This window comes from Perca fluviatilis, chromosome 5 (genome assembly GCF_010015445.1).
Source record: "Perca fluviatilis chromosome 5, GENO_Pfluv_1.0, whole genome shotgun sequence".
Classification (NCBI taxonomy): Eukaryota; Metazoa; Chordata; class Actinopteri; order Perciformes; family Percidae; genus Perca; species Perca fluviatilis.
Window position 1 is genome coordinate 37224625 of NC_053116.1, and position 12042 is coordinate 37236666.

The following is a 12042-nucleotide window of genomic DNA, read 5'->3' on the forward strand; positions in this document are numbered from 1 at the left end:
GTAGAGACTCTAGAGTCATATATATGTGAGAGAAACTAAGTGTCTCCCCTGTTCTTTCTGACCACGGTGGGAAATCTGGAGCAGGAAACATTAACTATCTCTTTGATATCATGTTGTTTACAGAGACGGAGAACCAGGAAATGAGTCGGGGAAAAACAACGCTACTAAGCCACGCCCACGGCAGTCGCTATGACAACCAGCCACGCTGAGGCGGTACTAAAATCTGCAATGGAAAAGGGAAGCACAGCGCGTCGAGGCAAGTAGAGGCGAGTCGAGTAGAGTCGAGGCGAGTAGAGTAGGTACCATGTAATGGAAAAACGCCATAAGTGACTGATGGGAACAACAATCTTTAACCCTTGTGTTGTCCTCCCGGTTCAAAACAAAAATCCACACACTTTCTGACGTTTTTGTGTCTTTTTTTCAAAATGTTTGGCGCTTTTTTTACATTTAGAGCTTCTTTTCACAACCATGTACTGTATAACTCTACTGTACAACCACTAACACCAACATATTACCATCAGTTTAACACATGATCAATAAACCTCATTTATAGGAAATTATAGCTTAGTTATTAAGTTAAATATAAATAAATAAATTATAGCTAGTTAAAAAAGCAGAACATATGCATGATTTTAACTTATATGAAAGGAAGGATTACCACAGAAGGGTCGACATCCAGTCGGGATACTGTTTTGAAAAAATTCCAATGCTAAAAAATTTAATAAAACACCCAAAATTCAATGAAAGTAGAGATCCGAAAGTAGAGATACTTGCGGAGCCGTTGTTTGGAATCATCCGTGTTATTTTCGGGTAATTAAAATTGGGTAGTTAAAAAGAAACCCATATTTCTGATATAGACATGAAAACGGGTCAAATTTGACCCGAAGACAGGCAACGACAAAACAAGCTACAGTGTAATCACATGGGACAATTTCCTTCCACTAAAAGTTCAGTTTTTGCCACTGACAGGCTCAGATTATTATTCTTAGTGTCTGACAACATTATGGAAAGGATCCTACAGAGATAGACCTTTTTTTTAACATAAGACATTCCCAAGATTGCGATCGCCAAATTCCACCAGACTCCATGTAAATAAACAGTAATTTTATCATCGTAAAATACACTTCATTCAAAGTCGACAGAAACAAAATAATATTATTAGCACCTGAGAAGCCCCGTGATGAAGAGCAGAGAGTAACAAAGGGGCTTTTCAGGTGCTGCACTAATCACTCCGCCCAAGTAACAGAGAGTAGCAGTGCTTCGCCTTCTGAGAATATAGTTCCCAGTATGTATACGGTTAGAAGATGGCTGTGTGTCATGTGACCTTGTTATTTGTACACGCTGTGACTATACAAATCACAACATGTAAATAGGAAAATGTTGGCGTTATTTTGTCACTTGTTGGGAGCAGTATGCTAGTTGGAGCTGGTTAGCTCCAGGATCTGTGCTAAGCTAGGCTAGATGGAGCCGGTTAGCTCCAGGATCTGTGCTAAGCTAGGCTAGATGGAGCCGGTTACCTCCAGGGTCTGTGCTAAGCTAGGCTAGATGGAGCCAGTTACCTCCAGGGTCTGTGCTAAGCTAGGCTAGATGGAGCCAGTTACCTCCAGGATCTGTGCTAAGCTAGGCTAGATGGAGCTGGTTACCTCCAGGATCTGTGCTAAGCTAGGCTAGATGGAGCTGGTTACCTCCAGGATCTGTGCTAAGCTAGGCTAGATGGAGCCGGTTACCTCCAGGATCTGTGCTAAGCTAGGCTAGATGGAGCCGGTTACCTCCAGGATCTGTGCTAAGCTAAGCTAGTGGTGGGTGTGCCAGACAGTTATGACACGCACGGAGATGAGAAGGGTATTTATGGACTTATCTAACTCTGGGGGATACTGTGAATAAGCTAAAGTCCCAATAAGTCGGCGTGTTCCTTTAATAAGCAACTTAATTTTATACAATATGTAGTAGGGGGTCCCTGTTCTGTCCCTCTCTCAGATAGTGGGTTCTTGGCTTAAAAAACGTTGAAGACCCCTGCCCTAAAGGGTTACATTGCAGCCCATTTCGCGGCTGCCGGTTACAGCGTTATAGCTTTAATACTGGACCAGTTTCAAAGATTTTTGTTCACATTAGTCACTTAGACCAGCCTGGAAATCCAGACCCAAATCCGAAAGATTAAGGGTCTGGCAATGATTAATGGAAATGTCCCAACTTGAGGGGCGGCACCAAGCATGCGTTTGAAAATCTCACTGCACACATTTGGATAACACTACGACCAATCACAACAATACATGGAGAGACTTATCCAGTGGCGTACCCATAGGGTATGAGCATCATTAATGAATGCCAGAGTGACTCGCTGGGCGAATTTAAATTGTGCACTTGTGATAACTCTGGATTTCCAGGGTACACTTACGGTAGGTTTCCACACAGCGAAATTTCGCTTTGCTCTCATTGAGGTTGAATGGAGACGAAATTCGCCCTGATTGAGCGAGATGAGAGCGAATCGCTGAGGGGATGCGAAATAAAGTTGACGAAAGTTTAACTTTATTCAAATGAGGACCACTCAAGAACCAATCAGGTCCGTGTGTTTGTGTTTGGAGGCGGGAGTTACAAAAAAAGTCTGACAAAGATGGCAGAGGTTATCGGCGCCGTATCATGAACATTTTGATGTGATTAAAATGTTTCAACACGAACATCGGTACTTCTATCCACACAAATTTTGTTTTATATGACACACAAACTTATTTAGGGCACATACACCACTAAATAGATCACTGTATATGTTAGTTTAAACACTCAAACTTTTCAGCTAGCCGACAGGCTAATCGCTAGCATGTTCGGACATTGGATTTCATTGTAAAGCCTAGCCAGGCAGCTAGCTAGCTAGGCTACTTGTGCATTTGTTTCATTACATGTTTTGTTGGCAAACATTGACGCTTGTAGCAACACGGATTGTTGTTTATATGTCGCACAAACTTAAACAGGGCGAACACACCACTGGAGATAGTTTAAACACTCAAAATGATTCAGCTAGCCGACAGGTATACAGCTTGCGTGTTCGGACATTGCATTTCATTGTAAGCATAGTAAGGCAGCTAGGCTACATAGCCAGGTTACCAGAGCATTTATGAGCTAACATTTTACCGATGGTTTGCTTCTGTGCATTTTTACCGCCCTCTGTCTTCTGACAGCCCGGGACATTTAAAAAAATGTTGTGGACTTGCGTGTTGTTTTCGCAACCAAGGCAAACTTTCGTTGGCCGAAATTCGCGAGGTATTTCGCTGTGTGGAACCCTACCGTTAGACACAAATGCGTGGGAAAATAGGGTCCAGTTTGAAAAAACACCGGTTTCCTTTAACTGTGTTGTTGTGTGAGGGAGAGCTGTGAACCTACCTGGATCTTTGGTCTGGAGGTCATGGGCTCCTGGTCGGTGGGGACGATGCGAATGTAGAACAGTCCAGGAAGGATGAAGATCAGACTGGGAGCAGTGGTTGCCCCTAGACACAGGGGAGGCACAATAAATCATTTCATTGTAAAAACTGAATTTATCTCAGAGAAAGCTGTTGGTTGTAACGGATAAGACCACAGAATGAAATCCAGTACTGTGGCCATCTGTGTGCTGCATTTATCGAATAGGGAGGCGAAGTCCCTCCCCTTCCGGTGGACCTCATGGGACCTTTATTCGGAAAAAATGTGAACGGGGAGAGGCAAATAACTTTTTGATCCCGTTTTGAATTGAGCCTTAGATTACAAATATGATGTTTGTCAATTTAAAAGATAACCGAAGACAGTCTCAGTTAGCCGTAGGTTTGTCATATGACCACTTAGTTCAGTGTGAAACCGCTCAGTGGACTACATCTCTCGTCTCGCACAACTTACGTCACCTAGCTTGATGCTCTACTTGCTCGCTAGCTAGCTTAGCTCTGTTCCACAACACATGTAACGTTATCTCACCTGCTGTGTTTTATCCAGTGAAATGTTTTAAGCAGATAAGCAAAAAATACAAGTAAGGTCCTCTGCTTATTTGAGTAATGTTACATCCTGCTACGATACACACAGACATCGTAGTTTCAGCGAGACGTCATCCATGAGACTTTGAAGTTTGTAGTCTTTCTAATGATGTATTTTCACAGTCTTATACTTCAACAGTTTAACAAACAAACTGAGACTTTTTGACTTGCGAAATTATCGATTAAACTGATGAACATCATATGTGTAATTCATGGCTTAATTCAAACCGGACCAAAAAATAATTGGTCTTTCTCCATTGAATCCCGTTCATATTTTTTCTAATGATAGGTCCCATGGAGCGGAAGTAGAAGGACGTGACTTTGGCTCTCTATACATGTAGGTATTTTTATTCACAGGGAGACTACATCACTTCTTTAAAGAAATAGCACAATCCGAAGCTTACAAATGAAGAGTTGAACTCATCAGCAATAACATACACCATTGCTCAAGTCAGTACGCTCAGGGGGTTTTGCTCCCACGGCCTTACTTAGTCTAGCTTATCGGAGCTATTATTAAGCTTCTGTTTGCAAACTGTAGATAGTCATTGCTGTGGGACTAGTCTGGATCAACGGAAGTATATTTCCAGGATAATTGCCGGATGTCCCTCATCTTCCGATCTCTGTGTGTTGCATTTCTCAAAATCCGTCCCATCAACAAACAACTAACTTTGAGCTAGCGAGCTACACGCTGAAAATGTGAAGTTTTGAAGAAAATTTGGATGATGAAACAAGGCAGGCCTGCTTGGTTCTTTCGGGGAATGATTGTAAAGATTTACAAAGAATATGTTTAGGGCATTTCCTCTCTAACTGGAACGTTTTGGGACTGATTGGTGGGATTGTTGTGGAGGAAGTCCACACGGAGATACACTGGTAAGAGCCAATGATGTTTAACCATGTATCAGCTCATTTAAATAGCTCACGGTACTGTATTGAGTCAACAGTTAACTTCATTTAATATTGTATGGGGCGTTTTCTTTTGCGTCCAGAGCTTAGTGCCGCCCAAGATGATTGTGATAGGTTTAAAGAAATGCGAACAACCCAGAGTGTTTTTTTGCTCTACTCTGTATCCAAAACTACTCAGTGCTTGTATGCGAACTAACAGAACTAATTTTGTTTTTTTTGATTATTTGTTTGGGCTTTTCTGCCTTTATTTGACAGGACAGTTAGGTGAGAAAGGGGAGAGAGAGAGAGAGGGGAAGACATGCAGGAAATCGTCACAGGTCGGATTTGGACCCTGGACATCTGCGTCGAGGCATAAACCTCTAAGTATATGTGCGCCCGCTCCACCCACTGAACCAACCCGGCCACTTCACTAGAACTTTCTTTCTTTTTACAAACAGCCCTTTTCATTCAGGCTTTCGTCATGCTTCCAAGTCTAATGTCCCACCTGTAATGCCGAAGATGTCTCGGATGTTAGGAACGAGGATGACCAGCAGGTTGACAACAAACAGCAGACACAAGGCGATGGCGATGTGACGCAGCCAGTGGAAGGCTTTCCCTGGAAACAGCAGCTGCAGGAGGGCCCGCCGGATCTGACAATAATGACACATAAATGCTGCTCAGTTTTCAGACAGTCAGTGTGACATACAACACGTAAATGCTGAAGAACTGTGTGTTAAAAATCATCCACTGTGCAAGCGGCAACTTCCCTGTCTGAAAAGTGAAGCAGTTTCCATAATCAGATTCCATACTGCATTTAGATTTGTTAAAATGCTGTCGAACACAAGGGCTGTATTCATCCACCTGGAGGCCCAGGGTAAAAATAAACAGTAGGCCGCTATGACATCTCACCTAGGTGGCAACTTCCAGGCCTGAAAAGTGAAGCCGATGCTGAAGCTCCTTAAAGCTGCGTTCTCTCTAACTTCCAGCAGGGGGGAGACTCCTTAAAGCTGCATTCTCTCTAACTTCCAGCAGGGGGGAGACTCCTTAAAGCTGCGTTCTCTCTAACTTCCAGCAGGGGGGAGACACCTTAAAGCTGCATTCTCTCTAACTTCCAGCAGGGGGGAGACTCCTTAAAGCTGCGTTCTCTCTAACTTCCAGCAGGGGGGAGACTCCTTAAAGCTGCATTCTCTCTAACTTCCAGCAGGGGGGAGACTCCTTAAAGCTGCATTCTCTCTAACTTCCAGCAGGGGGGAGACTCCTTAAAGCTGCATTCTCTCTAACTTCTTGATTTATTACCTCAGTAAACATTTTCATAATGAGTTTATGGTCTCAGTCGCTAGTTTCAATTCTTCTTCAACACAGCATGATGTTCATTTAGTAAATGATGCTCCCATTTATTTTAAAACAGACGATAAAGCAGGGGATGCTTTAGGACCTGTCAGTCAGGACAGAGGGTTAGCGATGCTAACCATGCTAACACTGGGGACATTAAAATAGACCTCAACTTGTTTCTGGGTGTTGTCCGTGTTTTCTTCTTATACTTTGACTCTCTCACTGTATTTTCACTTTAGTAAAGTTAACTGGAACATTTTGATCACCTAGAAATTCAGCTTTCTGCCAACCAAGCTAACTAGCTACCGCTAGCGTTAGCTGGTAACTTGAGGGAAGGTCTGCAGATTTTCTGTTCTGTCGTACATGCAGATGAATGGCGCCGGTACCCCGTAAATCTCCGCTGGAGGACTCGCTTCAGAAGGGTACACCGCTCTATCTTGGCCGCCTCATCATCCCCAGCTCCACCCTCTCTACAATAATTGTCACATGCAGTTGCAAAAAATCAAGATGGCGACGGCTAAATCGCCAAACTCGAGGCTTCTTAACGGCAGTCCATAAACCAATGGCTGCATCATGGATGCTACGTCCACTATTTTTACAGTTTATGGTTGGTACTGGACACTTATTTACTGAATCCTTCCCACTTTACGTGTGTGTGTGTGTGTGTGTGTGTGTGTGTGTGTGTGTGTGTGTGTGTGTGTGAGACATGTTCTTACAGGAAACAAGACCACGGGTACAGTCAGAGTGACTGCCACCAGGACAGCCAGGCGAACACACAGGATCAGAGTGTCCAGGGGGTCCACCTTACTGTAGGTATGGAGCAGCTCTGCCTCAGTGTTCCCTACACACACACACACACACACACACACACACACACACACACACACACACACACACACACACACACACACACACACACACACACACACACACACACACAGATATAACCTGTGATGCCTCACTATCATTAGATAGAGTTCTGCAGCGGACTCAAAGAGACGTTGCGCTCACCGTAGAAGGTCAGATAGCCGAATGTGGCGGTGAGGAAGTACATGCTGAACATGCCCAGGATGGAAACGTTCCCAATATTCTGCATTCTTCTCTTGGTTGGGCTTTAGCAGGAAAAGATAGCAGATGTTTTTTTTTTTTTAGCAATACAGTACACTTGGACTGCACGATATGAGGGAAATATGTGATCTGTTGAATTTAAAACAAATCCTTTTACAACATTCTTTTATTGAACAAATTGAACATTGAATTAAATATAAAAGGCAGCACCACAAAAAGAATGACAGTTACATTTAAAGTGTAGTTTTCTACTGATACTTTCTTTCAACTAACACAAAAAAAATTGTTTTTCGCGATATGTTTATTGCGCCAGTTGATATGGCAATGATGTTAAAAAAAACGATATGTTGTGCAGCCCTGCAGTACTCAAGAGAATAGCTATTGCTAAAGTTTAGTTTCAGAATATTTTTAGAGACATTTGGACAGGCTGTAATCAAATGTCCAGGTTATACATTTTAATAATACTACTGGACTATAAACCTGTCCTCTGCACATTCTCTATATCCTGAACTTTTGCACAGCCCTCAACATTTTTGCACATCCTGCACTAATCCATACAGCCTCTTTTGTTCGTAAATGTTAAACAATCACATGTACGTATTTGTTTCTGTATATATTGTTTGATTATTTCATACTAATGTTTATTATGTTTATGCAGGCACCAATAACCAAGACAAATTCTTTGTAAGTGGTATGAACTTGGCAATAAATCCTTTTCTGATTCTGATAATCCTAATACACTTTATTGATATAGTACTTTTAAAAGAAATGGCAGACAAACAATGATAAAAACAGCAAAAGCCCTCCGATTGGTGGGGAAAATATCATTGCTAGGGCACGCGTTATTAATGAGATTACAGTAATTGAAGTTCTAGATGTCCTAAAACTGGGGGAGGACTAGTACTGTGTGCATAGGTGTAGATTTCGGGGGGGATGCAGGGGATTGGTCTTCTACCTCCCCAAGTTCTCTCACACTACACCGCTCCTCCGCTCTCTTCACTGATTACCAGTTGCTGCCCGCATCCGGTTCAAGACACTAGTACTTGCATACAGGGCCATGAACGGATCAGGCCCAGCTTACATCCTGGACACGGTCAAACCCTATACCCCAACCCGCTCACTTCGCTCTGCATCAGCCAACCTGCTTGCTGCCCCCTAACAGCGAGGGAGAACTAATCACTCAACGAATTCCCATCTGTTCACTGTCCTTGCTCCCAAATGGTAGAACGAGCTCCCCATTGACATCAGGACGGCCGAAAGCCTACACATCTTCCGCCGAAGGCTAAAAATACATGTATTCTGACTGACACTAAACTATATATATATATATAGGGGAATTTGGGACACTAAACTGCATGTATACCTATATTTATATATAAATATTCCTAAAGCTGCACTTTCATATGGCTCTTTGTAGTTTTGCATATATCAAAAGCTAATGTACTTGTACTTACTACTTGTTGTCTGGAGTTTGCACCTTCAGGGTTAAAAGCACTTAATTGGAAGTCGCTTTGGATAAAAGTGTCAGCTAAATGACTTGTAATGTAATGATAATTGTCTAATTGTTCCCTGCGTGAAAATACAGATATGATTTCTTGTGATTTTGACTTTTGACAATGTCTTTTATGTAGATTTAAACTTATATGGTTTTAACAAGGTTAACAAGATGTAAATGATTCCTAAAAGAAAAAAACACATCCCGAATCACAGTAGATGTTTTGAATATGCAGAAAGTTTTGAGCAATACAGGAGAATAATGAAATTAGATTCCATATCAATATCAATATAAATTTAGATTAAATTGAATTCACCAGAATGCAGGAAATGAACCGTTTGACGCTCCAAATATTATGGGGTTCGCTCATAATGTTTGCCCCCATGTTGAAACAAAAAGTGCGCCCATCAATGTATGCATCAAAGACAACCCTGAACACCCTCCTACACTGCCTGTTCTTCCAGTGCACTGATTGTTCGAGATCAATCAAAAACTAAATCCCATCACACGTGTACTGTATGTGAAGAATGTAAGAATGTGTACGTCTTACTTGGTCAGTTCAGTGTAGATGGGAAGCACTTCGGGGTGACATACGAAAGCAAATGCCAGGATGGGGATGGTATACGCCGTCTGCAAATCAAGTAACAGAGTGACTGAGTGGTTTCCAGGAAGCTCGTGAACTCCACGTGTCCAGCTATGTGTAATATGATGCACCCACAAATAGTTCCTGACCATACATGTGTTCAGAGCACGCCGCAGCCCTCCGAACAGACTAGAGCTGCACAGATTCATCCAGTAGTTGTCGACTATTGAATTAATCGCCAACTATTTTGATAACCGATAATCGGTTTGAGTCAGTTTTTATGGAGAAAAACAGTAAAACTTCTCTGATGTCAGCTTGTTAAAGGGGTGATAGAATGCAAAACCGATTTTACCTTGTCATAGTTAAATAACGACAGTTTGGAGGGTAAATAGGACATACATAGAAGCTCAAAATCCCATTGACACCTCTTTCCTCTGCAAATCTCATACATAGGCTACACCACTGACCTGAGTCAGCGCGCAGCTCATCTAAATATTCATGAGCATACCATATTTGGAAGAAAAGCTGCCGTTCCAAATACAGCCATTACACAGGGATACATAAGGGCCAAAAAAAATATCACGTAGGACATTTTCAGCCCAACCAATGTTACATACCCCATTAGGAGACATTAAGGAACAGTGTGAAATACCCTATATAATCATTCTATCACCCCTTTAAATGTGAATATTTTCCAGTTTCTTTACTTCTCTGTGACAGTAAACTGAATATCTTTGAGTGCCTGGGTCCGTTGGGTTTGCTTGGGGAAAAAAAACGAGCAATCGGGGCTGCAAGTAACGATTATTTTCTTTGTCGATTAATCATTATTTTCTCAAATAAGTGTTAATATGCACGATAGCGTATTAGGGGCATTGTAGGAAGAAAATACAGAGCCAGGGGAGGGGAGTAATATTCAGAGATAAAGCTTAAAGTTGTACATTTATGAGAAAGAAAATCAAAGATTCGTTGACATCTGAGTCACAGATTTACAAGAGAAAAACTCTGAGAAATTGTGTTTTTTTGTTGTTAAGGAACCACATCGCTTCACTTTGCAAAGGTTGGAAATGAGAATGTTTGAGTTTGTGGACAAATCAAGACATCTGAGGACGTCATCTTGGGCTTTCCAGTTATAGGCGGTATTTGGGTTATTGGTGTAATTGTTCAAGACTGTGATCAAGGATTCCCTGGTTTAAATTTTAAATCATATTGAAACTCGAAAGTAATCGACAGATTCATCGAAAATGAAAATACTCGTTAGTTGCAGCCTTCGGACAGATCGTTAACGTTCAAATCATTGATGAACAGTTCAGATGCACGAGTGTGTGTGTGTGTGTGTGTGTGTGTCTGTCTGTGTGTGTGTGTGTGTGTGTGTCTGTGTGTGTCTGTGTGTGTCTATGTGTGTGTGTGCGTGTCTGTGTGTGTGTGTCTCTGTGTCTCTGTGTGTGTTTATGTGTATGTCTGTGTGTGTGTGTGTGTGTGTCTGTGTGTGTCTCTGTGTCTCTGTGTGTGTTTATGTGTATGTCTGTGTGTGTGTGTGTGTGTGTGTGTGTGTGTGTGTGTGTGTGTGTGTGTGTGTGTGTGTCTGTGTGTGTCTATGTGTGTGTGTGCGTGTCTGTGTGTGTCTGTGTGTGTGTGTCTCTGTGTCTCTGTGTGTGTTTATGTGTATGTCTGTGTGTGTGTGTATGTCTGTGTGTGTTTATGTGTGTGTGTGTCTGTCTGTGGGTGTCCGTGTCTGTATGAGTGTGCGTGTGTGTGTCTGTGTGTGTCTGTGTGTGCGTGTGTGTGTCTATGTGTGTGTGTGCGTGTCTGTGTGTGTCTGTGTGTGTGTGTCTCTGTGTGTGTTTATGTGTATGTCTGTGTGTGTGTGTATGTCTGTGTGTGTTTTGTGTGTGTGTGTCTGTCTGTGTGTGTCCGTGGTTCGTGTGTGTGTGTGTGTGTGTTTGTGTGTGTGTGTGTGTGTGTGTGTGTGTGTGTGTGGCTGTCTGTCTGTGTGTGTGTGTGTGTGTGTGTGTGTGTGTGTGTGTACCTCTTGGTTGATGGTGAGGTATTTGACAGCGCATGTGTCCTCTGAGACGTCGGTGGTCACAGAGTAGTTGCCAAACACTTCCAGAGGGCAAGCAATGTTGAATTTCTTGTAGATGACCTGATGTGACAGAGGAACAGAGTTGGACTTGGAACCCCGACAAACTTCGAACTTCGAGCTAGCGAGCTACACCCTGAAAATGTCAAGTTTTTAAGAAAATTTTGATCATGAAACAAGGCAGGCCTGCTCGGTTCTTTCTGGGAATGATTGTAAAGATTTACAAAGAATATGTTTAGGGTGTTTCCTCTCTAACTGGGAGGTTTTGGGACTGATTGGTGGAAGTACTGTGGACGAAGTACACACAGAGATACACTGGTAAGAGCCAATGAGGTTTAACCATGTATCAGCTCATTTAAATGGTTCACGGTACTGTATCGTGTCAACAGTTAACTTCATTTAATATTGTATGTGGAGTTTTCTTTTGCATGGTGCAAATGTTCCATTATAACCAGTTCCTTCCTGAGACTATTTAGCAGAGCCACCGTCGCTCCGTCCGGAGCTTAGAAGAAGATTGTAATTGGTTCAAGCAAAAGCAAACAACCCAGAGCGATTTTTTTCTCCTATCCCAGGATGCATCTGTGGCGTAGCCAAACCTTACTCTACAGCG

The 12042-nt window shown here is 42.4% G+C and overlaps 1 protein-coding gene across 3 annotated transcripts in view; it reads right to left on the reverse strand.

Annotated features, from left to right (window-relative positions):
* The window catches only part of LOC120559612 (sodium-coupled neutral amino acid transporter 3-like), a 33508-nt gene that overhangs the window by 4091 nt on the left and 17375 nt on the right, over positions 1 to 12042 (reverse strand). For all 3 annotated transcript variants that reach the window (XM_039801458.1, XM_039801459.1, XM_039801460.1), the window contains exons 10-15: positions 11379 to 11495; positions 9320 to 9399; positions 7218 to 7318; positions 6923 to 7047; positions 5380 to 5524; positions 3376 to 3479 (exon numbers count right to left, since the gene is read on the reverse strand). In XM_039801458.1, the coding sequence (XP_039657392.1) occupies positions 3376 to 3479; positions 5380 to 5524; positions 6923 to 7047; positions 7218 to 7318; positions 9320 to 9399; positions 11379 to 11495 (672 nt within the window). The remainder of the gene's footprint in view (positions 1 to 3375; positions 3480 to 5379; positions 5525 to 6922; positions 7048 to 7217; positions 7319 to 9319; positions 9400 to 11378; positions 11496 to 12042) is intronic.